Raw genomic sequence first — 26,854 nt, forward strand, 5'->3', positions numbered from 1 at the left:
CTCGGACGACGGAACCCCCCCCCCACCACACACAGACATGCAGTACGCATGTACAGTCGCATACATGATGGTAGCGGAGGTAGAGGAGGAAAGATCCAAGGCGCGTACGCCATGGCGTCACGCTGAGATGGGCTTTGGAGTGTGTGTCGTTGTGTGAAGGTGCCTGGTCTGCAAGTCCCTCTTGCAAAGCCGTCAACTAGAAGCCACTTGCCTCTGCATCTTCTCCGTCCACTCCCTCGTGTTCATCGCTCTCATCATCATCTGCCACCGGTGTAGGTAACAAATCGCCGACCGCTTCTCCCGAGAGCGCTACGAGTCGTGTGAAGTGCGACACCGCGCTGGGGCGAAAGAGATGCATCAGCACTGACCCAGCTACACTCACGTTGAACGAGTCCACCATCGGGTTGGGTAGGGGCAGCGTCACCAGCTGGTACGGTACGCCCCACTTGCCGTTCAGATCGCGCAGCCCCCGCGCCTCCGAGCCGAGGATGACCATTGCGCCCAGCTGCGGTGGCGAAGGAGCGGAGAGGTCGTCACTGTGACCCGCCGCTGCACCTCTACTGACCGGAGACGCGGCCGCTTCCTTGTTTCTGGCGTTATACACGTGGAAGCGCTTCGCTACCTCGAAGGCAGGTTCGACCTCCTGCGACGGCACCGCCAAAAATGGCATGAGGTAATGCTGCGCCGCGATGCTCGAGAGCAGCGACACGCACGCCTGTTCCGTCGTCTCCGTCTCGTAGATGCGCAGAGCCGGACTCAGCACGGTGCCATCGCTTGCCCGCAGCACCTTCTCCTGCGTCGGGTCGGCGCAGTTGACGAGGACGACAGCATCGTAGCCCATATCTGCAGCTGCACGCAACAGAGTACCAACGTTGCTGGGGATGCGCAACCCCACCAACACAAGCATGGCTTCCAGAGCGTGGTGGCTGAAGGCGTTGTCCAAGGGCCGAGCTACCTGCGGTACGGTCGCCGAGGGCTTCTCGGACAGCGATGGTAACGCGTCGCTTGTGCTTGGCACTGCGGTTTCACTCTGGGCCGACTTTGGTGGTGGGGCCAGCAGTGCTGTGGCCTCTGTGACGCAGTTCACGGGTAGCGGAAACTCGGCAGCGTAGCCGTCGCTGTACTCAGCACTCAACAGGTGTCGCTTTACTGCCACAGGCGAGCAGCGCACAATCACTGTCGGCAGCTCCTCCTCGAGGCACCACGCCGGCACTACAGAGGTAGTGTTCGGCACATACACCACGTTCGGTCGGATCTTGTACGTGCGCCAGATACGTTGAATCGCGCTGGCGCCTCCGACGACGCAGGCCGCATTCACCTTGCGCACAAGTTTGTTGGAGCGCAGCGCCTTCGTGGCTGCCCACAGCTGCTGCCCCCGCACTTCCTGGGTTGGCGTGACGGCATATATGTCCTGCACGTCCTTGAGCACCACCGGCTTGGCAAGCACACGGAGCTGTTGAGGGGGCGACACTGTAGAGGCAGCTGCGCGGTAGGGCTTCGGTTGCGGGGGCGATATTTGAGCTCTGCCGGGGAGGTCTGCGGCTGCACGCTTGGCGTTCTCCCATGTCGAGGTGGAGGCGGCAACAACCTCGGCTTCCGCCGTCTCTGCGCTCGCAGCTGCCCGTTCATCGTATTGCCGTGGCGCCGGCGCGCCTGTGCGATGTGGCCGACTCCCACCTCCAGCGACTGCACCGAACCCCGGCGGTCGCCGTGGCGCATATCGCAGGCAACAACGCGAGAGGCCGAACATGACGACCCCAGAGAATGAGCGACGAAAGTTCCACGAGGGTCACAGGAGGGGAAGGCAATGCAGAGGAAACCTTTTCAAGCCACCTGGGAGTATATGCGTGTGTGTGATACACGCGTTGACGGCAGAAGCGGCAGCGCCGCGGGGAGTGTAGGAAGAGAGACAAGAAGGGGTAGGGAACAGAGGAGGGTGGACTGAGCGGCAGAGGTGGATGCTTCAATGGATAGAGGGTGAAAGGAAAGCGAGAGAAGTGCCGTGAGGGGGAATGTGATGCGGTAACATCACTCCGCTGGGGTGCACACAGGCATGCGCGAAGCAAGTGCCTATTCGCACCCACGTGCTCTGAAGGCGAAGGAGAGAGAGAGGGAGGGAGGGAGGGAATGATGAACCTCGGCAATGGCAGTGTGATAGGGACTGATGGGGAGCACGTGAAGAGAAGCAACACACAAACGCCGCTACCACGCCCATGGAAGACGCCTGTTTCTCGGACTCACCTAAAGGAGGCGCTGCTGTGGTGCGCTGCAGTTGTATAAATGGTCCAGGTACCTCTGTCACGGCCCAGGGAGGCTGGGCTCTTCTCTATCAGCAGTAGAAAACGACAAAACAAACAAGCAAACACACATCCCCCCCCTCCACACACACACACACACACACACACACATACATGCACACACATACATGCACACAATGCGGCTTTACCGAAGATTCGGATGAGAGCGCATGCTTCGACTCCATCCGCCAGTGGCCGTGCCGGCGCGAGAGAGCCGTACATCTTCCATGCCGTCGCTCTCCCGATCAAGCGCCTCGCGCAGCTCACGCGGTAGCACGTCATGTGTGAAGCTGTCCCACTCAGACTCCCTGCCAGACTTGATGGCTTCCTGCCGCTCCTCGTCACGGCTGCGGCGCCGCTGCATGCGCCGTTTGCGCTCCTGTCCTTGCTGAATCACCTTTTGCAGCGTCAGGTCTTCACGGAACTCGCGTTTCTCGCGACTTTTGCGCGTCACGAGGTAGTCCGCGCGGTGGTGCCACTGAATGAACGTCTCCTGCAAGAACTTCTCTGTCTTGCGCTGATCCTTCGTGAGGAGCCAGCAGAAGTCTTCTTCAGCGCGGCGCTGCACGCGCTCCTTCAGCTCCTTGCTCCACAAAATGTCGGACGAGCTGGTGCCGCCCTCAGAGTGGTTGCGTAGACCGCACCGCAGACGCTCCTGATCGTTCATATAGTTCGCCAGCACCTCCGCTTCCTTCGTCGGTGGCAGTGAAAAGCTGAGCTCGGTGTAGAACCACTCCAGCCGTGGGAAGCACTTGACCTCCTCGGCGAGGGCCATCACCTGTCCGAGAAAGAGGTACTGGGCGCAATGATTGAGAAAATCAAAGCGCTTGCTGACGCGCAGTTCCTCTGTTTCTGGTAAGATGCTGCTCGGAACAAGATACCAGCCAGCAGGCTTCGTCGTCCAGCAGGACGGTGTAACGGCGACGGTGCCGCTCGTGACGAGCCGCGATAAATGTGTGGGCCGCAGCATGAGTGACTTTAGGGAGGAAGGGATGTGCGCCGTATACGTGCGCCTCTCTCTGCTTGCGTGTGTGCATGCGTGTCACCCATTGGAGTAATGCTCTGCAGGTGAGCAGCAGCCAACGCATGCAGGAAGTGAACAGAAAGAGAGAGAGAGAGAGGGAGGGAGAACAGTGAAGATCCCACAAGAGGACGAATGCGATATACGAAAGGGGGGAGGGATGTGAATGCGTTCTCGACAGGCCCGGGGGATTGAGGCGGCAGCTTCACTGAGGCAGCAGAAGTGCACTGGCTCACAGCGCCATGTCAATGCGCGCGCATGGGCATAGCGCTCTTTTTGTCCGCCTTTCCCGTGCGATATCACGATATCCGAACCGACAGGGTTGTACACCGAGAGACACGCAACACGTCATGGTTGCATATAGTGAGGCGAGTGAGACCGCTTCATCTCTGCCCATCTCTATCTCGAACCTCTTTTGCCTCCCCTCATCTCCCCCTTCCTCAGTGAATGGCGGGCTGATTCTTCACGCATTGACGCCGCTATGTGTCGCGCACTCGACGCTTCCCCGTCCATCCATAGGCTCACTGCAGGGCCAGGCAATAGGGACAGAGGCCGATTTTGCGGAGGACAAAGTCGTTGCAGGCGTTGCAACGGTACGAGGCACACGCGCTGCACTGCCACACCAGCGACTCATCCACCACCGAGGCCGCTGCCGCTGACGAGGCGACGGGACTACCGACTCCGCCAGAGCGTATGTGCGACACCATTGCCTTGGCTAGGATGTTGGTCATGCAGAGGTCGCACCGTACTGGCTGCTGCGTCGTTGTTTTGACGACGCCGTCGTTTTGGATGGTGGGCACTGGGGCAGCGCTCAAGGTGGTAATAATCGGCGCGGGCACCGATGTGCCACGTACCACGCGGAGCGACTTTGCCGGTGGCACCAGAGAGTTGTGCGACACAAACGTGCTGTACAGCATCGGCGCATTGCACAGCAACAGGCGGCACATGGAGCAGGTTGTGGGAATAGAGAGTTGGATGAGATGACACTGGGGGCATGCCAAGTAGAAGGAGCGGGAGGAGGCGGTGGATGACGACCCTGCGTTGTTGGATGGTGGTGCCTCGAGATACACGGGGCATCCGATAGGTATAAGATGCGGTATCTCATTATCATCGTCATCAGCCTTGACATCGTCACTTTCTTCGCGAGACCGCTTGACTCGCTGTCGGCGGCCACCTCGCTGGTGCTTCTTGTTTCGCACCAGCGAGGTGGCCGCCGACAGCTCGTCTACGATGTGCAGCAGGTGACCGTAGTTGAGGGGGCAATACAGCGTCCCTCCTGTTTCGGCGGTGCACACGTCAAAGACGTGCACCGCACCGACGAGGGAGACGACATTAATGCGGATGGACAAAGCGGCCATGACGTTCACGACGGCGAAAACGTCTGTGGGGTCAATCAGTGTGACCGAGGCTGTCAATACAATGACGTTGAGCTGCGTTGCTGATCCCTTCCACGCTGAGCGCGGGTTGACAGCGGCAATCGACGACGACTTTTTGGCCGCGGTTGACACCAGGGCGGCTACCTCGCGCATATCCACCAGCTCCGACATGGCCATCCGCAGCCCGTTCTCCATTGAGGTGTTGCCAGAGCCCCCGTGCAGAAAGACGTCGCGCTCCAGCACGTCGACGATCTCGTTGTGGTTCGTGGTGCACGGCAGTAGGCGGTGGCTAATGCCGTCTCGCATCACCACCACGCCAAGGGACGCGAGTGGTGTAGAGTCCAGATACCCCTCCACTAACCGCAGCAGTGGTGGCCTCATGGCAAGCAGATAGTTGGGCAGGTAGTCTGAGCTACTGTTCATGGCATCGCTGCCATCGAGGAGCAGAACAGTGCGCAGCATTGTGCCACAGGAGAAACAACGAGAGAGAGAGAGGGAGGGAGGTGGGGAGGCCTCGAGGGGCCGTGGCGATGGTTTCGTATCCGTATTGCTGCGATTGTGAGGGATAAAGAGAGGGAAGAGGGGGGGGGAGGGGAGGGGGAGGGGGAAACGGATCTAAGAAGCGGCGTATGCATTGTATGCACATGTGCCTTCATGCAGTCGGCGAGCTTGTCCTTTGTTTCAGGCGCGCGCATGGACCACCTCTGCTAACCGGGTGTGTGTGTGGGTATGTGTGTGAGTGGACATGGTCGACCGCCGCACACACCACGCGACGCGCCGCCCAAAAGACACTTCCAGGGCGAGACAACAACAGAAGAGGTAAGAGAGGCAAGGGGGTGCAGCGATCATGCCCACACCCTCTCGGGCAGTCTGCCCTTTCTGAGCGCAAGAGCAGGTCTCGTATAAAGAGGCGAAACGCCCCTGGATGAGCTCTTGTCAAGCCAGCCTCCTCTCCCCCTCTCAGTCTCAATACACCTCGCTCGTGTGTTAGAGCATACGTGGTTGTGGTGCTTCGCCTCCCCCCTCCTCCCCCTTTCCTGCCGCATCATCCATCGTGCGCTGGACGTCCACAGATCCGCGCAAACGCACTGAGAGAAACACATTTAAGAGACTTTGCACAGACTTGACCTCCACAGACGGGGAGGACTGTAGGATGACAGGCAACAGCCGCACCGCAGCAGCAAACAGAAGAATACGCCCACACCCACACCAACACCTGCAAGCGCAAGTCTCTGCTCCTCACTCACCATTCCTCACCGCACTTCCCTTCACCGCCGCCCATTCTACTGTGCTGAGCCCCTTGCGGGCAGTGCTGGGATAGGTGTAGAGGGGCCGTGTAAGCAGCAAAACACGATTTGGGTGGCGTGCTTGCATGTTTGTGCACCTGACAGCACGCAGTATAATAGCTGTGGGCGCACGAGTAGTATAGCGCGGTGAGATACATTCCCCCTCTCTGATTCCCCCCTATCTTGCCCCACGGAAGAGGAGAAATGGAGAAGAGGAAAACGTCTGTGTACCTGCTTGACCACGGTTGGAGCTAGGAAGACTAGAGGGGGTGGGGGTGGGGGCAGGTAGGGGATGGCTGACACTGAGGCCATCCCAATCAAGCCCTCTCCAGTTCCCTGCACCCGCCCTGTTTCCCTTCGCCTTTTCCTCCCCATTAGACAACGAGGCTCACATCACACGCCCACCTCCTCACTCTTTTCCTTATGGAGCGCACCTACTCGCGCCGCTGGCACTTGGCGCACATGCAAGGGAAGCCGCGCCGCTCCAGCTCTGTTGTGCGCTCTTCGTAAGCCAGGTCCTTCAGGTGCGGGTAGTAATTGATGACAAGCTCTTCGCCACGCGCGACGTCGCGTGTAGTGATCATGGCACCGGTTTGCCCATCTTCAGCGACGTTCGCCGCGCAGGAGTGGTTTAGCATCGATCGCGGCAGGTTGAGTTCCACAGAGCCGTCGCGGTGGAAGCAATTCGCCGTAATGCGCGCCAGGATGCCCACCACCTCCTCGTACGACACAATTGTGGAAATGCGCAGCGCGTGCGCGAGGCGCTCGTATAGGTGCAACATCGACCTCGACAGCACTTGTGGGCTAAATGTGAGGCGGCCCGACAAGATGCGGACCTGTCCCATGGCGGACGGCACCACATGCTTCTGGATGCTCGTCGACAGGACACGCAGCATGAGGAGCTGCGCTGCGGCGGCGTTGCGCTCCGCAACTGCGCCGGCCTTCTCCGCCTCCGTCATTTGTGCAAAGACATCCAATTCAATGCTCTGGTAGTCCTTGTTGCAACACACCGCTGCGTGGTAGTGCGCCATAGCCTCCTGTCGGCAGTCCCGGCTGCAGTATTCCTCGTGACAGCTGTCATTCGCGCATGCAAAGCTGCGCTCTGGCAGGCTGGCGCCGCAGTGCGAACACAGCCCTTCCTCCGTGGGGTACAGAAGCCATGGGCTTGTTGGCTGTACAACGACGCTGTGGCGCGGCATGTTCTCCGTCGCCCGTACCCCACGACCAACATGCTCGTTGATGGTTTCGATAGCGCAAGACTTGGCTAGCGTCGGCTTAACAAAGATGTGCAGATGGGAGTCGGTGGAGGGGTAGACCCCGGTCTGCGTTTCAGGGAACGACTCGAGCACCTTCCTGCAGCGACGTTGGTGCTCACCGGAGAGCCTCAGCACCGACCCGGCCGTATTGTAGTCGGCCAGCGCAAAGTACGGCTGCCCCAGTGCGTAGTAGGCGTTCCCGCGGTAGAGGAACGCCTCGGGCGGTGTCTGGGGTCCTAGCGTGTTGATGACGTGGCTGCAGTGACGCTTCAGTTCTACCGCGCCGTTCCACGCAGCCCTGATAGCATTGGAGCTCATGAGCTTGTCCCGCGTGTGCGGCTCTTTTACTTTGCCAATCAAACTGTATGTGCGCGTGTGTGTACAATCACGAGCGCAATGAGGGGATGGGTAGGCATGCAGACAGTGTGGTTGCTCAAGAGGAGCACAGTGAGAGGAGGGGCTAAGGAGGGGGCAGATGTCGCCACGTGCTGTCCGCTGCCACTTCGCTTCTGGCTCAAAAGAGAAAAGAAAGAGAGAGAGAGAGTGTGTGTGTGTGGGGAAGAGCTGTAGGCATCCGTGGCGAGGGAGAGGGAGGGGCGTGCGGAGTTGAGAGAGCAGTCACCGCACCACATGATAGGCACCCACCCTAGCATCCGCAGGGACAAAACACAGCTGCAGCATCCACCGCCTCTGGTTGTGTGGCGATGGGCGCCTTCAACACACTATGCAGAACACATGTACCCGCGCAACGCCTCCTCTCCGACTTCTCTGGCTTTATAAAGTGGCGCACACCTCGCACGTGTGGGAATCGTTCGAAAGGGAGGGGGCCGGGGAGAGAAGCGCAAGGAAATGAAGGTGGGGAGATGAAGACACGTATACGCTCATACACTCACAAAGGGTAGGGTGCGGCTCCCAGTTCGCCTTTTAGTCTGTTGTCGGCATAAAGGGAGCGACAACACCTGTGATGGACTCGCGTGCGATAAATACAACGATGCACGCACGCGAGTACGCAACCGAGAACAGAAGAAGTGTCCCCTTCGGTGGTGGTGGGGGCGGGCGGATGCAAACAGGAGAGACAAACCACGCGAGAAGCACTTCACACCGTCCTTCGCGAGACGCGCGGTAAGTCGACCTCTCACTCTCTCTCACCACCAGACGTACGCGGTACTCGTGTATTTGCTCCGCACCTGCTCTGCCCACTCCCGCTGGCGAGCCAAGAGGGCCTCGTAGCGACGCAGCTGCCTGTTGGTCGCGTCCAGCCGCTCTGTGTTCAGAGCCACGAGCTGTTGGATACTCAGGCCCACTATCAGCCCAAGTGCCCCACCGATGGCGAACCCTGATGCCGCCATGCGCATTGCCAACCTCGTGTCGTTCAACACCCACCACGGCAGCACACCCACCATGGCCCCAGAGAAGGAGAGGCCCATAGCGTAGTTCGATGTGGAGCGGCGCTGCGCATCGTGTGGCGGCAGCGTGTACAACTTGATTCGTCGCATCAGTCGGTCGCCTACGCAGAAGGCGCAGGCGAGAATGGCAGTATTTCCGCCCCACTTTACGACGCTGGCAAAGACGGACATGTTCAGGATCGACAGCACCCCCACCCCCGACGCCTTCAGGAACTGCACCTCCACGTTCATCGCCTGCACAGCCTTTGTCGTACCGTGGGCGAGACCGATCGCAATGCCGCACTTTGTGCTGGACCACACCACAGACGGCGCCGAGTCGAGGAATGGGTCGAGGCCGTAGTAGTCGAGGTGCGGACGGTACTCGTTCACCACTCTTGTGAGGGGTCGCCCTGTTTCAACAGACTCCATCAACGCCAACCACGGCGCTGACAGCACCCTGCCCGTGCGCCGCACATCATTTTCGCCGTACTCGCTGCTGCGCTGCTGTGGGATGTCTGCCAGGGACTGCGCAGTACCGCTTCGGGGAAGCGTGCCGATCGGATGTGGCGACGATGACGCACCACAGCCCTCCTCCGCATGCGCCACCTCGTCACCTGAGGCTCCCAGCGCTGTTGACAAGCGCAGCCGTCGCGCCTCGTCCTCTAGACGGTGGCGGGCTTCGACGTGGCTTCTCGCCGCCGCCTCGTCGAGCAGGGGGGAGAGGCCGAAGTACCGGCGTGCGCAGTTCATAAAGCCTACCAGGTCGTTCTCTTGTTCGTACCGACGCTGCCGCTTCACCTCTTGAATGGCCTCCGCCACCTCAAGCTCCTTCTTGTACGCCACAGACCAGTACCCCGGCGCGTTGCGCTCTACAGTCGTCAGCGGTGAGCCATCGATGGCCGTGTTCTTGTCTTCCAGCCACGCTGGCGGGCGGGTGTGCAGGTCGGGACCTCGGATCATGGTAGACGAGTAACTCGGCCGGTGGTGCTCATCGACGAGGTACTCGTAGACGGAGCGCAGAAGGCCGCTCACGGTGCCGTCGCTGTACACCTCGCCGCCCCCGGCGCTGGTGTAGGGGATGCCGTGCTTGCCCATCTTGTAGCAGTCGGTGTTGGCCGGCTTCTCAAAGGCGAGTGGGTCCTCCTTGACAAAGCCTTTCCCGGGCGGCATTGTGAAGGATACACGAGGAGATTTTCAGGGGCTGGGCGAGGGAGTGTCCAACGGTACGAGTCGCTGAAAGGCAACGAATAGGGGAGAACAAAGCAGCCGCCCAGAGACGCAAAGGGAGGAGGAGGAGAGCGAGCGTAAAGTGGCCGAGCTACCAGCACCACAACCAAAGAAAAGAGCGAGGAAACGCGGAGAACAGAAGGGAGGGGGCTTGTACTCCCTGGTATAACAACACGCTGGATAGCCCCACTCACAACGGCTCGCGTACGCTTGCGTATCAGCACCTCTCTTGCCAATGCGTGCTGTCTCTAGAACACTCACCAAGCACCCCCCTCCCCCCCTCCAACACCGACACCCACACATAAACAGCGGGTGCACCCCCCGCTAGGCTCATCGAGGACAGGGGCCCCTGCGGTGCGACACCACGGCGATGAGCGAGGGGAGAGAAAGGGGGGGGCAGTGTGTGTGTGTGTGTGTGCGCTGGTGAGTTGGCGGAGAGCAGTATGGCCATAGTGAAAGCGGTCCCTGCAGCGAGTTTCTAACTCTTTACTTTTCGTTTCTTGTTTGCAGTTCTGCCGACAGTTGCGCTGCGCACCCCCTGTGAGGGTAGAGAGGGATACGGAAGCACCTGCAGTAAAATGTGATAAGCTGGTGGGACAACCCAAAGACGGGAGAAGAAGAAGAGACCACCACAACAGCATCAAGGCAGTCAACGCCGCGTGCAACCTTGTCCCCCCTTCCCCCCCCCCCAAAAAAACAGTACGGTACATCCTTCGAGCGGAGGCTGGTCGACGTCGCACGTGCACACCACAGTTGACATGCACCGAGGCAGCGTGCATCAGAGGACTGCATACACGGCAGCGGTGCCACAACCGCAAGCATCACTATTGTGTACGCAGACAGAGGGGAGGAGGAAACGCACGAAAACGAAAAGGGGGGCTGCGATCAAAATGTCTGCACAAAAGGGAGGGCGGAGGAGTTGGCGCACCCGTACCCGCTGGTCGGAGGTGGCGGCTAGAGCGACTACAATAAAGACACAGCAGGAAGCGAAACAAGAGAGAAAACGAGACGATCGGAAGAAAATATTTGACACTCGCTTCGCCGTTTCCTCCGTGCGCGCTCACTATGTTGGTGCCCGCTCCTGGCATGAATGTGTGCGTCTTGCACAAACTCAAACCGCTTCCACGCAGCCTTTAAGAAGTGTGTGTCCGCCGCCACGCATGACCATCTTCTACCGCGGCAGTTTCCCTCTCTCTGTCCCTCCCACGCCCATTCCACGCAAAATGGGGCTGCAGGGGCCCGCAGTGTGGTGTCTTTGAGCACATTAAGAGGGCGGGAAGGGAAATGAATTACCCTCTGCTTAGACGATGTAGTCACCACCCATCCACCGCCTCGCGATCAGTTCAAAGCGACTCGGTTCGTCTTTCAGAACCTGCGCGGCTGTCTTCGCCACGCCTGGGAGCGGGTCATCGTAGTTCGGCAGTGCGAAGAGCATCTCAATCGCGACCACCATATCTTTTATGGTGCACGTCGGCCGCCACTCGGTCTGCATCCCGAGACACACACCCCAGTCCTTTTTGCCGTCGTCGCCCTCGATGTTGGGGTGGAAGATGCGGCGCGGTCCGGTATAGCGCACCTTTGGGCCGCTGTAGGGGAAGTCGGTGGAGAAAATAAGGCGGAAGTTGAATGTGCCGCCTTGCCAGATGCCACGGACCGGGGTGTAGGAGACGTGCACCACGTACCAGTCCATCGAGTCCATCTTCACCTCGCTCATGACACCGTCCAACTTTTGCATGTCTGCGCGAATACGCCCTTGCGCGGCGTTGAAGGAGCTAACGGAGGCGGCCGTTGTGTTGGCGCTCGTGGACGGCGCCGTTCCGCTGAACTGCTGCGCCTCAAGGAGCTGCTTGCGCTCACGCGTAAGACGGGCTAAGCTCATGTCGGACGGAGTGCGGCTACGATTTTCTCCAGCGGTAAAAGAAAATGAGAGGCAAATTACACAAAGAGGGCAAAGGAAAAGGTGAAGCAGAGCGGGAGTAAACGAAAAGGGCGGACGCTCCGAAACGTGCGTGTGTGCGTACGTGTGATGAGGCGGCCGGTGGTTGTGGTGGTGGTGGTGGGGAGGGGGAGGCAGGAGGAAGAGAGAAGCCGGCGGTGCTGGGATGTGGGCTTGGGGCGTCTGTGCTGTGATACACACCGCTTTCCTTTTCTTTGTAGCAAACTTTACTGAAAGGCGTGCGAGGACCAAGCGGAGTAGAAGAGAGGCGTAACGAGATGTAGTATGTGGGAGTTGGTGAGGGCAAGAGTGAAAGGAGAGTGGCAGCGAAGAGTGAATAGGGCAACAAAGGGAGCAGGAGAAAGATAAATTCGGTGAGGATATCGGCAGTATTGTGTTGGCCATACACGTGTAGCGAGCGAGAGCACTACATTCGCACCCGCCAGCAAGCGGTGGTCTCTTTTGCCGCTCTCTGGGAGACCGTCGGCACACACGCACTCATGCACCGGCGTCGGTGTGTGCATCGCAGTACAGTGACACGAACAAACATCGGGAAGAAAGGGAGGGGAGTGGGGTGGTGGTGGGGTGCGCCTACCACCACTGCTGTGGCCCCCTCTCCTGTATGGCTGCAGGTCATGTGTCTGAGGCGCAGACTTCGCAGAAAGAGGACACACAACACGCAGAGAGGACAAAAATACAATGTAAAGCGCCCCCCTCCCCTCCCCCAAGAAGAGAAGAGAAGAGAAATCGTACAATTGACGTGATGTTCACGACGGCGGTGACTCGTGGGGGCGTCAGAGGGGGAGGTAGGCGGTATGGTGACCTCGTTTTCTACATCCTTATTTTCTACTATACGACACGTGAGGCCACACCCTCCACTCGACTCCCCCGTCCCTGGCCACAGGCGCCCATCGTCGGGTGCGAAGCAGCCGTAGAAACGTGCTGCAGCAAGGCGCCGACGCACAGTCATCGGAGTGCCGCGACTGCCTCCCACTCTGACCACCCACCTCGCTCCGCATGGTCGCCTCAGAGCAGCTCCCAGTGCGCCGGGCGCCCCCTGGTGCACCCCTCGGGGTGGTTCAGGGCTCCCCACCGCAGTAGGTGGCGAGGGCCGGGTGAGATGCACTCGACTGACGCTGACACTCTGCCGATCCTATGGGTAGGACAAGCGTGCTCACTGACGCAGGTTGCTCTGACGAAGCGCCGTCCAGGGCTTGACCGCTGACATCCGCAGCGATACACCGCTCTAACCTCCCCCTCCCACACGCACGTCGTAGGTGCTTGGCCCTGTCGCCACTGGAAGCAGTTCGGCGCATTGGCAAGGGGGGTTGGGTGGGTGTTGGAGCACGAGATACCGCTCCGGAGGTGTCCCCCCGTCATCGGGGGTGGGGTTGAGGAGGGGGGGGGTGAATGGTACAAGAACGAAAACAAAGGGAAAAAGATGCGTGTGCGTTTGTGTGTGCAGGCGCACCATGCAGGCGTGTATGACACAACGGCAGGGCGCAGTGATGGCGGTGATGGCCGACGTTGCGTTGATGTCATTGCGTAGAGTCGGAGGGAGGGGGGCCGGGAAGGCCCCCAACAGCTCCATCGATGCCATCGCCCTCCCTACATCCCTCACACGCAGAAGTCAAAGGCTTGCGCACCAGCCAGGCAAAAACTGCGAGGGCAGCAACAGCAGAGCGTGGGGCCTGCGGGATGAGGGAGGGAGGGAGACGCGAGAGAACAACACCCACAAAAGAGAAGACATGTGTGGTACGGACACCGATACATAACATCCACACCCTGTGCGCCATCATGTGTGACACGCTCATCATCTTCAGCGCCATGGCGGGCTCGAGAGTCCCTTGCCTCACCTCGACACTGTTTCTTGGGCACAGGATTGTCGATGTCGATATCTGCTCTAGGATCGTTCACCGTAGCTCAACTTCTTCGTTCATAGAGAAGCGGCTGTCGCGGTCTTGCGAGAGGCTGCCGCACCGACCAGACGCGATGGCAACCGCCCTCACACGGGCCATGGAGGACGCGGAGGTGGAAATGCCGCCTGGGATCATTCCTGCGCTTCCTCCATGCATGGTGGAGCTAAACGAGAAGCTGTTCGGCGAGCTATAAGAGCTTCGGTACAGGTGCGGCGACGACTCGCGTGGCTCGCTGGCAGGGAAGCAGCGCCAGAAGCGAAGTGTCTCGTCTCCGGCGGCCGACACGACCGTTTGACCGTCTGCTGAGAGGGCGAGGTGCAGCACGCGTGACGTGTGACCAATCAGGTTGGCAATGCGCCGCAGGGATGGATAGCGCCAGATACTGAGCTGGTTGTCCGTGTAGCCGTGCGCCGTGACGAGCTCCGTGCCAGTGCGGCTCCATACGACACCGCACACTTGGCTGCCGGTATTGATGTGGTGGACGCACTCACCCGTCAGCGAGTTCCAGAAGCGCAGTGCCTTGTCATGCGAACCGCCACCGCTGGCCAGGAGGGCCGGCTGCGTCGGGTTCCAGCTGAGTGCTTTCACCGCTGCGGTGTGCTTATTCAGGAAAAAAATGGGCCGACACTCGCCGTGGCGGTGGATCCCACTGGTGTCGCCGCTGCTGTGGCTTCCCGTCGAGATACTCCGGCGATCCCACAGCAGCAGTTGATTATCGTTGCCGCCGCTCGCCAGCATAGCCCCTGTCGGGGACCACTTGAGGCCGCACACCTCCGTTTCATGCGCACGCAGCACCGACGTGGCGCTAGCCAAGGAGGAGAAGGAGGACGCCGACGACATCGATGCGGAGGTGGTGTCGCGCTCGCGTACATCACGCAGGACGATGGTGCTGTCGCGACTTCCCGATGCCAGAAGCCAGCCCCCTAGAGGATCCCAGGAGAGGGACACGGTGCGGTCTGCGTGTTGCCGGTACGTGTGCACAATTCGCTGCGCCTCGACGTCCCACACCTCCACCGCACCGCTGTTGCGGCCGATGGCAAGGTGGCGGCCATCTGGTGCCCAGTTCAGGCCGCAGACGAGCTGTGCGTTGGCCGATCGGCCCTCTCCATGCATCCCGTTACCAGTCGAGACGACACGCGGCAGCTCCGTGATGCCGCACGTCTTAGCATTCCACAAGTACACACAGTTCTGCAGCGCGACACCCAAGATGTCCGATGTGGCCGACCAGTCGATAAGATTCATGTAAAAATCGTCCTCCATGTCGGCTGCGTCAAGGATGCGCTCTGGCGTGTGCGGGATTACGCGGAAAGAGGGGGTTGTGAAGTTGCGTGTGCGGTTGCACTCGAATACGACACCGAGCGATGTGTCGAAGCGCGCACCTTCTGCCATGCCGAACCGATTCACCTCAGACATGGCAAGCGGCACGCGGGTGGGCAGCGAAGCCACGTGCCTGCGATTTGCCACCGATGACAGTACTGCTTGCTCGTCCTCTTCGCAGCGCATCCAACTTTCCTCTAGGGCGTCACCGCCGTTGTCATCTTCGTTTTCGTCTGTTCGATCGTGTCGGGGACCGCTGCGACCAAACGTTGCGCTGCTACCGAGCACCGCTGTTCCATCCTTAATGAGACTACTCACCTCCTCCTCCTCCTCTGCGTGGACGCTGCCACCAGTGCTGCACGCGGTCATCCCCAGCGGTCGTGCAGCGGTGTCGTTCACGGGCAGCACGGTGGTTTGCTCCACATCGCTAAAGAGAGTGCGCGCGAGCTTCGTCATGTACGGCTCAAGTCCCATCACTGAGGACGGCGAGCTCCTGCTGTCTTCGCCAAGCTGGCCCCCACATCCACTGCTCGCATCCACATCCGCTACAGAATGACTGCTCGCACTACGCTCGCGGCTGCTGTGGAGCGTGGCGGACGGGTCGAGATGCATTTTTGCGAAGACACTGCTGAGGAGCGTGCTACTGGGCGTCATGACAGAGCTGCTAGTTCGTGGAAGGCTCCTATGTAGCTGCGGCGAGGCCCCGACGGCGTGGCGCGAAGGGCTTCGGTCCACAGCGTACCGAGTTAGGGAAGTGTAGGAGTCCTCCAGTGAGAGGGACATGTCAAAGGACGGATCATGCGATGGGCTGCGGAGGGAGAGGTGATACTGCTGCTGCTGCGCTGCCCGGATAAGCATCGGTGTTTTTCGTTCGCGGGAGGTCAGGATGAAACGTGATATCGATGATGCCTGTCGTGAGGAGGCTGAGACGTAGCGGTCCACCGATGCCTGCGAAGACACCGGGGTCGGCGAAAGGCGGGCGTGCTGCTGAGCGTGTCTGCTGTACTGGCTGGGCAGCGAGGACGGGGAGGAGGCGCCGCGGAAGTGGGAGGAGGTGACTGAGGTAGGCGTCGCATCACCGGGGCGTCGTGGAGCGGGGGAGGAAGGAGAGGCAAAGAAAGTCTCCGCCGCGGCGGTGCTGGTGCCGGGCGTGGAGGTGTGTGCGCTCCGTGGCGGAGTTCCGAACACCATGACGTTGAACGGGGAGCAGAATAAAATTAAAGGAAATAAGAGCAGGAAAAGGTGAGGGACCAGAAAAGGCACAACCATACAAAGCGAGGGAGTGCGTGAATGGGGAGGAGGCGAATAGGAAGAGGGTGGTGGTGGTGGGGAGGAGAGTGCGTGTTAGTGTTCTCCTCTCCTTTCTTCTCTCCCTCTCTCTTTCACTGTGCCTGAATATGTGTGACGGGTTCGATGCGCAAGAACACAGAGAGGGAGGCAGAGACGGCTCTGAATAAGGCCTGTGGGAGGCGAGATGTGTGGGAGAGAAGGGTGTCGTGAGAAGCGGAACGGGTGAGGAAGCACGCCCCCACGTCAAGCGTACGAAGCTGTGTGTATGTGTGTAAATATCGGCGACTATGTACGTATGTGCGTGGATGTCGGCGTTTGGGGGGCGAAGGGCGACGGTGGCGGCTTATGACCGATGCCACACACGGCAAATGATGTTGGTGCGAGCGAGAGAGTGCGACCCAGACAGATTGATGAACCGCTCGCCGGTGGGCAAGAAAAGGGAGAAAACTAAAGACAAGTCGAGAGCAAAAGAGGCGAAAGAACCACAAAAGTAATAATGACGGCTGAAAAGCCCGTTTGGTTGTTTAGGCGGCAGGGACTGGCAGTGGAAGCGGGGGAGGGGGGGGTTGAGTGGAGTGAGCAGATGGGCTGTTGTGGGAATGACGACTCCTACGCACGCATGCACCGTCTCCAGACGCCAAAGCAACACAGATAGCAACAACCCAAGCGTACTGCTATCCCTATCGCTCATGCAATCCGTGTTGAGCACAGAGAGGAACGAGTGTACATGTGTTTATATATATATATATATGTGCGTGTGTGGGTGTAAAGCACAGGTAACGGAAGAGAAGGGCGAGGGCGCAACAGAGAGAGAGAGTGCAGAGGAGAGAAAGGAGGGAATGAAGTGTTTGGCCTCAGTGATTCCATCGGAGTGACCACCCTATGGTGCATAGTGCCTTCAGGGACTAAGGTGAAGCCGGAGGGCCGTGCGGGCCCGCATGGCCGATCTGCTCGAAGTTGTACGAGGGGAGAAGAGAAAAAGATACAGATCGCTTCTTGGGAGTGAAAAGAAGATGCCGCGCGCACTTGTGCTCATGCGCGTGTGTCACGCATCGCGCGCATGGAGGGGAGGACGGCCCAGGGAGAAGCTAATGCGCAGATAATGTATACATGCATATACATACGCATGCTTACATGCGCACACACAACTACCGGCACAACTACTTAAATAGCTGTGCCGGTAGTTGTGTGTGTGTGCTGGCAGACGTGTTGCATGCTGAGTTTTTTTTAGCGAGAAGGCGTACTCTGCGACGAAGAGTAAAGTGTGTGGGAGGGACACACCGACACCCAAACAAGAACGAAACAGAAGCGAGGCGTAAAGCGTGAGTAAGAGGACAAGACATACAGGCAGTGCGAGGAGGGGAAGAGGAGGCAATATGAAAAGGGTGCAGATGCCCAGGGAGGTGGTGGAGAGCAGAGAAGAATATGAAGGGACGGAAAAGACGCGCAAACACGTAGAGAGAGAGGGGGAGGGGGGGGGGAGAGAGCGCCGACACGGGCGCCGGCACGTGTAAGGGAGGACGACGTCATTCATGGAAACTTCTACCAAGAAGAGAAAGAAAAGAAACGAGGAGAGCAGAGGAGCAATTCTGTCAAATCTATCTGTTGGTGGGAAGGAGAGATGAAGAGGGGATGAGAGGAGGGTGGACAGCAAGAGAGAAGCGAGTAGGAGACCCCGAAAAAGGAAAACAACAACAACAACAACCTCCCAAACACATTACAGGAAGGGTGCTAGGTGAGAGTGTATAGCGGTCTCTCTTTGTGTGTGTGTGTGTGGGTAATCAGTTGAGTGAATGATTAGTCAGCAGGAGACTGAGGGAGGTGAAGATGTACAAGGAGGGGAGCGAGGGAAAGGAAGGGGTAAGTGGAGAATCACGGCTCTATCACTCATTTCTTCTCCGCTGTGATGGTCCTGACCGTTGACTTTGTGCTGTCGATACGCTCTTTTTCTCTGCTTTGCATATGCCCGCTTGAGAGAGAGAAGGGGAGAAGGAAGAGAATGAACGAAGGGGTGGGGTGGGTGGGGGGGGGGGGAAGGAAAGGCAAACACACAGGCAAACGACACCGAGTGCGCCGTCAGTGGATGAGAGAGGGAGGGCAGAAGAGAGACGCACACCCCCGACAACGAACAGCAGTCCTACGAAGCAAAATGACTACAACAGAGAAAACTCAAAACCACCCAAACCTCCACCCCCCCAAAATAACGACATCAAATCGTCTGTGCACACACACACACACACATGCAGAGAGGCATTCGCCGTCACAACAAACAAGATATGAGAGTCAGAGGAGGAGGAAGAGGGGGAAACGAAAAGGAGACCGGGTGTAGTTCAGGAAGCCGAGTTACACACAGACACACACACACACACAGTACGAAGCAATCACGAAAAACATCGCCGACGATCGTTCACCGCCACCACCGTCACCTTCACGACACTCACCACGAGTAGGAGAAAACGAAAGGCCTCACTTAACACGGAGGGGCGAAGAATAAAGTGGTGCAAAGGGGAAAAGACGTGTGGGGAAGGCAAGCGAAGAAGAGGGAGGGAGGGAGGGAGCTGTCGGAGGACAGGGAGGGGCAACGAAACAAGACTACTCCCATGTACATTGGAGTGACCTGTAGAGACGCGGTGGCGTCATGGATTGCACAGCCAGGGCACACAGTCGCTGACACACTCGAGCGAGTACCCGCGCACACACTCACAAGGGGGGACATAGACGCGCAAGTCTTCTCCGCGATTCACACACACACGCCTCACAGGAGAGAAAAGCACTCAACACGGGCACACACACACACAGCGCTGCACGTGTGTCTGCCTGGTCAGACGCACGAGTTCCCATGTGTAGCTTTATGTCTTGAGATATACAAACATGCACGCGCACAGGCGGAGCGACAAGGAGAGACCGAAATGGATGTGGGGATAAGAGAAGAAAACTCGCAGACAGGCCCATACTCACAGCTGATAACTCTCATTCCTCTACTCATTCCATAGCAGCACCGCGTGTACATGCGTGCCCCCCTCCCCCCCAGCAAACAAGACGAGAAGCAAAAAAACCCGAAAACGGTACGGCAGAATTCGGGAGGGGGAGGGAGGTGAGGAAGTCAACCAACAACTGAGAGAGAGAGAGACGGCCCCAAAGAGCTCAACTGCACAAGTGAAAGAGGGAGAGAGGGAGAGATGAGACGAATGGAGTGAGTAGGGGAAATGTTGGCTATCAAAAAAAGAAAAAAAGATGCAGCCAAAGAGGACAACACACCGAAAATGATGCGCACACACCGGCAAATATGCTCAAGCGAAGGCAGCAGGTCGAGCGCCAAGGGAAAGAAGAGAAGAGAGGAGGAAGCGGAATGAAAAGGCGCAGGTTGAAAGTGGGCACACACCCACATACACACACACAGGGATGCAGATGGGTGATTCAATATACGTCCGCGCACCCCTACAGATGTGCGCCCGACGTCGTAGGAGCGGAGGGCGACGACCACAGTCCATCGAGCCCTTCTAGGGGGAAAAAGACACGTGCGCTGGAAATGTTTGCTGCCAACCAGAGCCGGGATGGCGAGTGAGTGCGTTTGGAGGGGCGAGGCAATGTCAGTACTCTCTGCTTCCCTTTCCGTCAGCCCACATGCGCGCTCGCCATACAAGTGCGCCTTTGCTTTGCCTTCTTTCCTTTTCTCCCCCACTCTGTCATTCGCTATAGTTCATGGCACGATCACGCGTAGAGGCTTCGCATTGTACCGACGATGAGTTCTGCCTGCTCCGCGTCCAGCTGGTCCGGGTCGCCGCCGCGGAGGCGCGTGAGACAGGTGCTTATGGCCGCGACAATGTTCGTGCGCACGGCGCTCGAGGTGCTGCTCGAGACGACAACGACCAGCACCGGGATGTTGGCGGAGAGCGAGTCGTACAGGTACGACACCAGGCTGTGATAGCCGCCTTCCTCTTCGTTTTCGTCGTCTGTGACGAAGAAGTACGACTCGACGTAGCGGCATGCCGCCTTGCCGACGATGGGCGGCAGCGCCTCGCTCGGGATCAGCTCCGCCGGTGGGCTAAACGAGAAAGGTGCCTCAGTCGCCAGCTGCTGTCGCTGCTCTCGGCGCTCCTGCAGAGCCTTGGCGAGGGCCGTGAAATACACCTCTAGCTCCTCACTGCGAAAGAGCCCGTTAGGGAACCGTGGGTCAGCGCACTGGCACAGCACCACGCGACGCGTCTTGCACACCCGCAGCGTCTGCACGCGGTAGATGGCCATGTTGTTTGCTGCCAGCCACACGGCTGGCTCTACGTTGGGAATGCGCACGGGGAAGCTGTCGTCCCACACGATCACGGCGGGAAGGCGGCTCTTCGTCCCCTTTGCTATCTCCGCAGTTGATGTCGCGGCCCTCTTTTCGGTCTGCATGTGCGCGTCCCACTCCTCCATGAGGGTGGGAATGGCGTCGAGCACGAGCTGCAGCCTATGCGTTGTCTCAAGAGCCTCGGGTAGGCGCTCAAGGGGGTTCCCGCTCAACCGAACGTGCCGCAGACACGGCGCCGCGAGGACAGACACCACCTCGCGATGGCTGCTGCCTCTGCGTCCGCACAGGCTTGTTGAGCAGACTGGAGACGATACTACAGCAGACCCAGGCACCGCTACGATGGTCGACCCAGGGGGCATCGTTGTTGCTCGCGTTGGTGTTCTGAGCTTGACGGGGGTCGACTCTGCTACATTGACGATGGTAGTGCCGACGCTGGTTATGGCGTTGTGGTGCAGACTCATCCGCTCCAGGAACGGCGCCCTTGTGACCAGTGAGCCAGGGATGGCGTCGATGCGGTTGTGCGAGAGGTCGAGACGCACGAGACGTGGTGCGACCAGGACCTCGTTTGGAAACGTTTCAAGTCGGTTGAAGGTGACGATGATTTCCGTGAGCAACGAAAAGGTGGAGAGGCGCAGCGGCGCAAGGCACACAAGTGCGTTGTGACTTAGTTGTAGCTCGCCAGTGACCTGATGGAGTCTGTTCAGCTTTTCCAACGTCGCGGGGGCAGTGAGAGTAACGTACGTCAGCTCCAACTTGGGGTCCTGCGAGAAGAGCTGATGTTCTACAAATTCTTCTACCACAGCCGCCGCCTCTTCGTGACCAGCGCGACAGCCAACCAGGTGGCGGCCGGCACACTCTTCGTCCTCTCCGTCGCTGCCGCTGCCGTCGCTAGCACCGTACGTGTCGCCGCTCTTCACGTCGTACGGCTCACCCTGCACCGCGCCAGAACCACCACCACCACCACCACCGCTGGTCTGCTCGTCGATACCGGTGTGGCGGACCGTCTCCACCTCCTTCCTGCGCACGCGGCGAAGCGCACGCACGCCGTAGAAGCAGTCTTTAAGGTGTTTGCCTCGGTGTACTGAGTCCAGCGCCTTGTCGTACAGCTCTGCGAGCGATGAGAGCTGCTGCTGATTTTGGTGTTGTTGTTGCTGCACCACTGCGTTCTCACCGCTAGCCGCGAAGAACGGGTGCCGTGCCGCTGCAGGGAGCAGCAGTCGCTTGCTCAAATCCTTCTCCAGCATCTGCGTGAGCAAGTTGTGTAGGCGCTCATCGCCGGTTTCCGGAACTGCGACAGGGCCCTTGCCCATCAGCAGCGATCGGTGCTGAACAAAAGACGTGGTCGACACCGGCAGCGTACCGCACGCCATCTCGCAGACTGTGAGCGCAAAGGCCCAACTGTCGACAACTTCGCCGGACACCTCTTCGCCGCGCACCTGCTCTGGACAGCTGAACGCCGGCGTTCCTTCCGCTAGCTTTGTGCGGATCTGGCTGTTGCAGGTGCCGAAGTCAGCGATCTTGACGACACCGTCGCGGTCAACCAGACAGTTCGCCGGCTTGATGTCGCGGTGGTAGAGAAACTCGGAATGCAGGTGCAGCAGCCCACGAAGGATGTCGGCGCCGTACTGGCGCACCTGCTCGAGAGGCAGCGCCGGGGCACCAGGGGCATGAATAGGGCCCTTCTCGCAATACTCCATGATTATGTACACCTTCTGTGAGTCCACGTCCTCGATCACTTCCTTCAGCTTCGTCACGTTGGGGTGGTCAATGAACTTCATGACGGCAATCTCTCTCAGCAGATCATCTTCGTTCATGCCTGCCATGGCGGCCTTGAACCGGCTGCGGCCGAGGTTGATGCCGGACTGCGCCGCTTTCTTCTGCCGCCGGAGTATCTTCAGCGCAAAGAGTTCCCGCGTGTGAATGTGCTGAACCAACTTCACCTTGGCGTACGAGCCATGTCCGAGCTGCCGCACCACGACATAGTCGTTGATGACCTTGTTACCACCGCTGTTGCGCGTCTTGGTGACCAAAGCCCCTTCGTGCGCCGAGTTGGAGCGCGACTTGCGCTGGAAGCGCTTCAGTTCGTGCTCGTGCGGCAGCGCAGGGCCGGACACCAGTACGAGAGCGGCGGACTCAAATGGCAATGGCTTACAGCTACCGTGCTCCTCCCCCGTCGCCGCCATCGCTGCTGAGAGGGATGATGCCCTCTCCACGGCGTCCTCTGGCTCCTGCTGCTGGATAAAGCACTCCTGACAAAGAATGTAGTCGCACTGATCGCAGCGGTACACCGGTTCAGCATCATCGATGGAACGTTTACACTTGGTGCAGGGGTGATAGAAGAGGCAGCTCACACCGCCATCGCCGGACAGAGAGAAGATAGAGTCCCCGCCAAAGGTTCGGCTCGAGCTACAGTGGTTGTCCTGGATGGAGAGCATCGCGTGCGCCGGGTTGTGCACGGCCCGCACCGCTTTGAGGTCGAAGCGGCAGTCTTCGCACAGGAAAAAGTCATCGCAGACTTCACAGGCAAAAGAGACGGTGGCGTTTCGGCAGAGCGCACACTCGCGCGGCTGATTGCAAAATACAGCAAGTCCGTTGTTGCATCGCTGCTGATCGAGCCGCTCAGCGTGGATGGCCCTGCCCATGGCGTAGTCGTTCTGTGGTCGACTGCTGCCGGCCTCACCAGTGGTGAGGCCGGTAAAGACGGGCGACCCCCCTAAGATATCTCGCCCAAAGTCGCTGCCGCTGGAGAGGGCGTGGGGGTTATTAGGGGTGTCGGCCAGACTCAGGAGACTCACAGTGCTCTGCGAATGCTTGTGGGAGAGAGAGATCCCTTTCGGGGACGCACTGCGCTGCCCAAGACGGACGCCGATGCAAAAGCTTCCTAATGGTACCATCGTACCGTGACTGACACCGCTATGTCCGGGTACCATTGTCATCGAGAGTTGGATGCCGCAGTCCCTTGGCGTGTTCTTTTCCTTATCCGACTCGATGCCGAAGCCGCCATCGCTGATGTCGGGGGTCTGAATTTGGTGCCGTTCCTGCGACGGCGGTGCGGCAGTGCCGGAGGTGGATGCACTGGGGCCAGAGGAGCTGGGCTTTGCATACCTAAGGCGCTTCGGCGAGGAGATAGAGACGCGTGCGATGGTCGTGGCAGCGCCTTGCGGAGACACCGCCGCCTGCGTAAGCAGGAGCTGCGTCTGTTTGGAGTCAGGAGGGATGGTAGCGATCGTTATGGGGCTCAAGTGGCGGCCACGGCCACCCTCGCTCATTCGCCGCTGCATAACCACCAAGGAGGAGGGGCTAGCCGTGGTAGAGGTGGGCTCTTTTTCATCGAGGCCACCAGCCTCTGCGTGGCTGTCAGTGCTAACCAGACTGTGCCGTGGGAAGGTGAGGCGGGTGCGCGTACTCTTCTCTGTTAGCGGGGACACGACCACCCCTTCATCCACATCGCTGCTGGCCCCGACTTTCGAGAGTGGGTTTGGGTAGTGGAGGACGCCGATGGCTCTGTCGTGCACCCGATCCTCCGTGTCGTTGCTGCACCTGATGCGGTTGGGATTCTTGCTATCTACTGTACATACGCCATTTGTGTTCACCTTGCTGCTATTCGTGTGATCTAAGACGACCTGGTTGCTGGATCGGCTCGTCGAGTCGAAGTACCTCTTCGGCGGCGCATCCTTACCCGTCTCCCGCGAGGCCTGCGTGGAGCCGCTACAGCCCATTCTTCTTCTTCTCTTTACTCGCGTAGATGGCGGAAGCTAAGAGGGAGGAGGGCGCAAGATGATCTATACACACGCAGATACTCGCTCACACGAGATCCAGCTCTTGCACACGTGTGCGGCGGTAATGGGGTGGGTGGGAAGAAATGGATGCCTATTTAGCGCCTCCCAAATACTTCCGCGCCGACTACTGTGAGGACCTCTTCCTCTGCACTGGTACGGCTGCGCTTCCTTTGGTGTTCTTCGTAGTGGTCTCCTGTGGAGGAGCGAGCCAGCCAGGTATGCGAGTGCCGTAGCGTGGATGTGCGCCGGCTTTCGCTCGTACGTATGCCTGTGTGCTTGGCTGAACTAATCTCACGTGTGTGTGTGTGGGTGTGTGGATGGGTGTGTGTGGGTGTGAGTGTAGGCTGAGCATTGCTTCTCTCCCTTTTCTTCCCAGCGATGGAGCTGTTAGTGGTTAGAGAGGGGGGAAAGAGAGAGGGAGGAGGGATTGCACGGTGGTGAGGGGCGGGGCCGAGTGCGAAGGGGTGGGTGGGTGAGGGGCATGACAGTGTGTCAATGCAGCCAAAAGTTCATTCTAGTAGAACATGTGCACGCAACAGGTGCATGGATGTACTTGTCTGGAGGAACAGCATCGGAAGCGGCGCGACCGTTTCTCTTCTCCCGCCTACGGCTGCTTGTGCTCGTTCGTAGTATTGGCACTGAGAGAGTGCGCGACAGCTAGAGAGAACAACAGCGAAGGAGAAGATGACAGGGAGCTGATGCTGTTGAAGAGAGGGAGAGAAAGAGTGAGGAGGTGTGTATGTGTGTGAGGAAGCAGCAACATCTTAGCCTGGATCGACGGGAGATACAGCAAAACAGGAACCGCTACGTGGATAGTGTGTACATCCATCACCCTTCTCTCTCGCTGACACCTGCAATCCCCAACGCACCCATGCCAAACGTTTGCGACGGCAACCGGCATCCGCACCCAAGAAGCGATCTCTCTCTCTCCATGTGCACAGCAGCTCAGGCATTGTTCTTCAGGAGCCTCCTCACCTCTTTGAGCGGCCACCAGTCAGGTAAGTGTGTCTGCACCGGCGTGCCATTCTTCAGCTGCAGTCCCGGCACCGTGTGAGTTGCCTTGTCCACATAGCGGAGGCGAAGAAGGCCAACGCCGACTTGGCCGCACACGCCCGTCACCACACCGATCTTTTCCTTTGAAGCTGAGTAGAGGGGCTCCCCTATCTCTACCGGCCGCGTTGTCGCGACGGCGCCGTCGTCAGTGGTGGTGCTCACCGCTGGGGGCCCCCCACTCGCGGGGCCGAAGTGGAGCGGCACCGTCCGCTTTCGCGTCACGAGCATGACGTGGGTTCGGTGCGTGAGCTCCTGCCCAAGGTAGCACCCCTTGTGAAAGCTGACGCCCTTTAGGAAGTCCAAATTCCCTTCGAACGGGAGGCTCTTGTTCTTGAACACACCCGGCCCCTCACCGATGCCCCGGCTGTACAGGAGTGTCGTGTAGGGGTCGACAGAGGAGAGCGGAGGGGCCCACGTGGCGGGCACGACGCACCTCCGCAGAAACCAGTTAAGTGGCGTCGCGACAGAGTCGGTGGCGGGTGGTAGGGAGGAGGTGGGAGGAGGCCCCGTCACGAATGTCGCCGCTGCATCTTCTGAATCCGACGCAGGCTTGCAGTAGGGCGATGGCGATTGTGGAAATAGCGCATTATTGCGTGGATCGGCGAAGCACTCAGTGTGCCGCTCCTCCAGCGTCTTTGAGGACGACGACGTGACGGAGCTCACCCTCGCATCACTGCTACTCCCAACATTACTGCTGCGTTGCGCATCTGCGCCAGTGGGCGGAGCTGCGGACGTCTCCTCCAAGGCGGCTAGCACAACGAGCTCTTTGCCGACATCATCGATGTGAACCTTCTTGCGCATCTTCATCTCCGTCAGGTGGTCAAGCAGCTCGGCTACACTGCTCTCATGCACGTCAACGAGGATGGAGGCCTGTCTCTCGTGGAGCTGCTTGCACTGGTACAAGTGCGCGTCGCACAGGACGCGGCCAGTGAAGTAGAGAAAACACCCATACATGCTGCCATTAGGGTGCAGTTCGTGGAGGTCGTTGGTGAAGATGCCTTGCAGAAATTCATGCGCGTCCGTGCCACGCACACGCAGAATGCGGCGACTCGGCAGCCGACACACAAATGGCGCGAGCGGCTTCATTTCTGCACTGATGTTGAGTGCGCTACGAGAGAAAGGGAAGGAGGCGCAAGGGAGGCGCTACGATGGTTCTGGACAGGGATAAGACGTCTTCAACTTCAGCTTCACACGTGCACCGCGTCTGCTCCTCTGTCTCTCTCTTTGCGTGTACGTGCAGAGGTGGAAAAGGAAGGGCCACAGTAGTTCCTGTAAGACCCCCTGTGCGCCTCTCTTTCAAGGATACTGCGAGGAAGGAGAGGGAGAGAGGGGGTAGGAGATGGACTAAGTAGCTCAGAGGTGGTGGTGGTGGTAAAGCGACTGCGTCGCACGTAGGCACCCACAGACGTGCGGAACACACTGGC

At 59.1% G+C, this 26,854-nt stretch overlaps 9 protein-coding genes across 9 annotated transcripts, besides 1 other annotated feature; all 9 read right to left on the minus strand.

Annotated features, from left to right (window-relative positions):
• Nucleotides 1–196: 196 nt before the first annotated feature.
• On the minus strand, nt 197–1,750 carry LPMP_241630 (RNA methyltransferase, putative; the record flags this gene model as incomplete). The annotated part of the gene is made up of 1 exon (XM_010701200.1): nt 197–1,750. One exon carries the CDS (start codon nt 1,748–1,750, stop codon nt 197–199), a length of 1,554 nt encoding a protein of 517 aa, XP_010699502.1.
• A 692-nt stretch (nt 1,751–2,442) lies between these two features.
• LPMP_241640 (hypothetical protein) lies at nt 2,443–3,267 on the minus strand (the record flags this gene model as incomplete). Its single annotated transcript, XM_010701201.1, has 1 exon — nt 2,443–3,267. One exon carries the CDS (start codon nt 3,265–3,267, stop codon nt 2,443–2,445), a length of 825 nt encoding a protein of 274 aa, XP_010699503.1.
• Nucleotides 3,268–3,839: 572 nt separating this feature from the next.
• LPMP_241650 (hypothetical protein) lies at nt 3,840–5,156 on the minus strand (the record flags this gene model as incomplete). Its single annotated transcript, XM_010701202.1, has 1 exon — nt 3,840–5,156. One exon carries the CDS (start codon nt 5,154–5,156, stop codon nt 3,840–3,842), a length of 1,317 nt encoding a protein of 438 aa, XP_010699504.1.
• Nucleotides 5,157–6,414: 1,258 nt separating this feature from the next.
• On the minus strand, nt 6,415–7,554 carry LPMP_241660 (hypothetical protein; the record flags this gene model as incomplete). The annotated part of the gene is made up of 1 exon (XM_010701203.1): nt 6,415–7,554. The coding sequence occupies one exon, from the start codon at nt 7,552–7,554 to the stop codon at nt 6,415–6,417; it is 1,140 nt and encodes a 379-aa protein (XP_010699505.1).
• Nucleotides 7,555–8,381: 827 nt separating this feature from the next.
• LPMP_241670 (hypothetical protein) lies at nt 8,382–9,791 on the minus strand (the record flags this gene model as incomplete). The annotated part of the gene is made up of 1 exon (XM_010701204.1): nt 8,382–9,791. The coding sequence occupies one exon, from the start codon at nt 9,789–9,791 to the stop codon at nt 8,382–8,384; it is 1,410 nt and encodes a 469-aa protein (XP_010699506.1).
• Nucleotides 9,792–11,148: 1,357 nt separating this feature from the next.
• On the minus strand, nt 11,149–11,727 carry LPMP_241680 (ubiquitin-conjugating enzyme e2, putative; the record flags this gene model as incomplete). Its single annotated transcript, XM_010701205.1, has 1 exon — nt 11,149–11,727. The coding sequence occupies one exon, from the start codon at nt 11,725–11,727 to the stop codon at nt 11,149–11,151; it is 579 nt and encodes a 192-aa protein (XP_010699507.1).
• Nucleotides 11,728–12,611: 884 nt separating this feature from the next.
• Nucleotides 12,612–13,108: a repeat region.
• Nucleotides 13,109–13,697: 589 nt separating this feature from the next.
• CDC20 (cell division cycle protein 20, putative) lies at nt 13,698–16,211 on the minus strand (the record flags this gene model as incomplete). The annotated part of the gene is made up of 1 exon (XM_010701206.1): nt 13,698–16,211. One exon carries the CDS (start codon nt 16,209–16,211, stop codon nt 13,698–13,700), a length of 2,514 nt encoding a protein of 837 aa, XP_010699508.1.
• A 3,810-nt stretch (nt 16,212–20,021) lies between these two features.
• LPMP_241700 (protein kinase, putative) lies at nt 20,022–24,317 on the minus strand (the record flags this gene model as incomplete). Its single annotated transcript, XM_010701207.1, has 1 exon — nt 20,022–24,317. One exon carries the CDS (start codon nt 24,315–24,317, stop codon nt 20,022–20,024), a length of 4,296 nt encoding a protein of 1,431 aa, XP_010699509.1.
• Nucleotides 24,318–25,322: 1,005 nt separating this feature from the next.
• On the minus strand, nt 25,323–26,516 carry LPMP_241710 (glycine cleavage T-protein, putative; the record flags this gene model as incomplete). Its single annotated transcript, XM_010701208.1, has 1 exon — nt 25,323–26,516. One exon carries the CDS (start codon nt 26,514–26,516, stop codon nt 25,323–25,325), a length of 1,194 nt encoding a protein of 397 aa, XP_010699510.1.
• Nucleotides 26,517–26,854: the final 338 nt, after the last annotated feature.

Source organism: Leishmania panamensis, assembly GCF_000755165.1.
Source record: "Leishmania panamensis strain MHOM/PA/94/PSC-1 chromosome 24 sequence".
NCBI lineage: Eukaryota > Euglenozoa > Kinetoplastea > Trypanosomatida > Trypanosomatidae > Leishmania > Leishmania panamensis.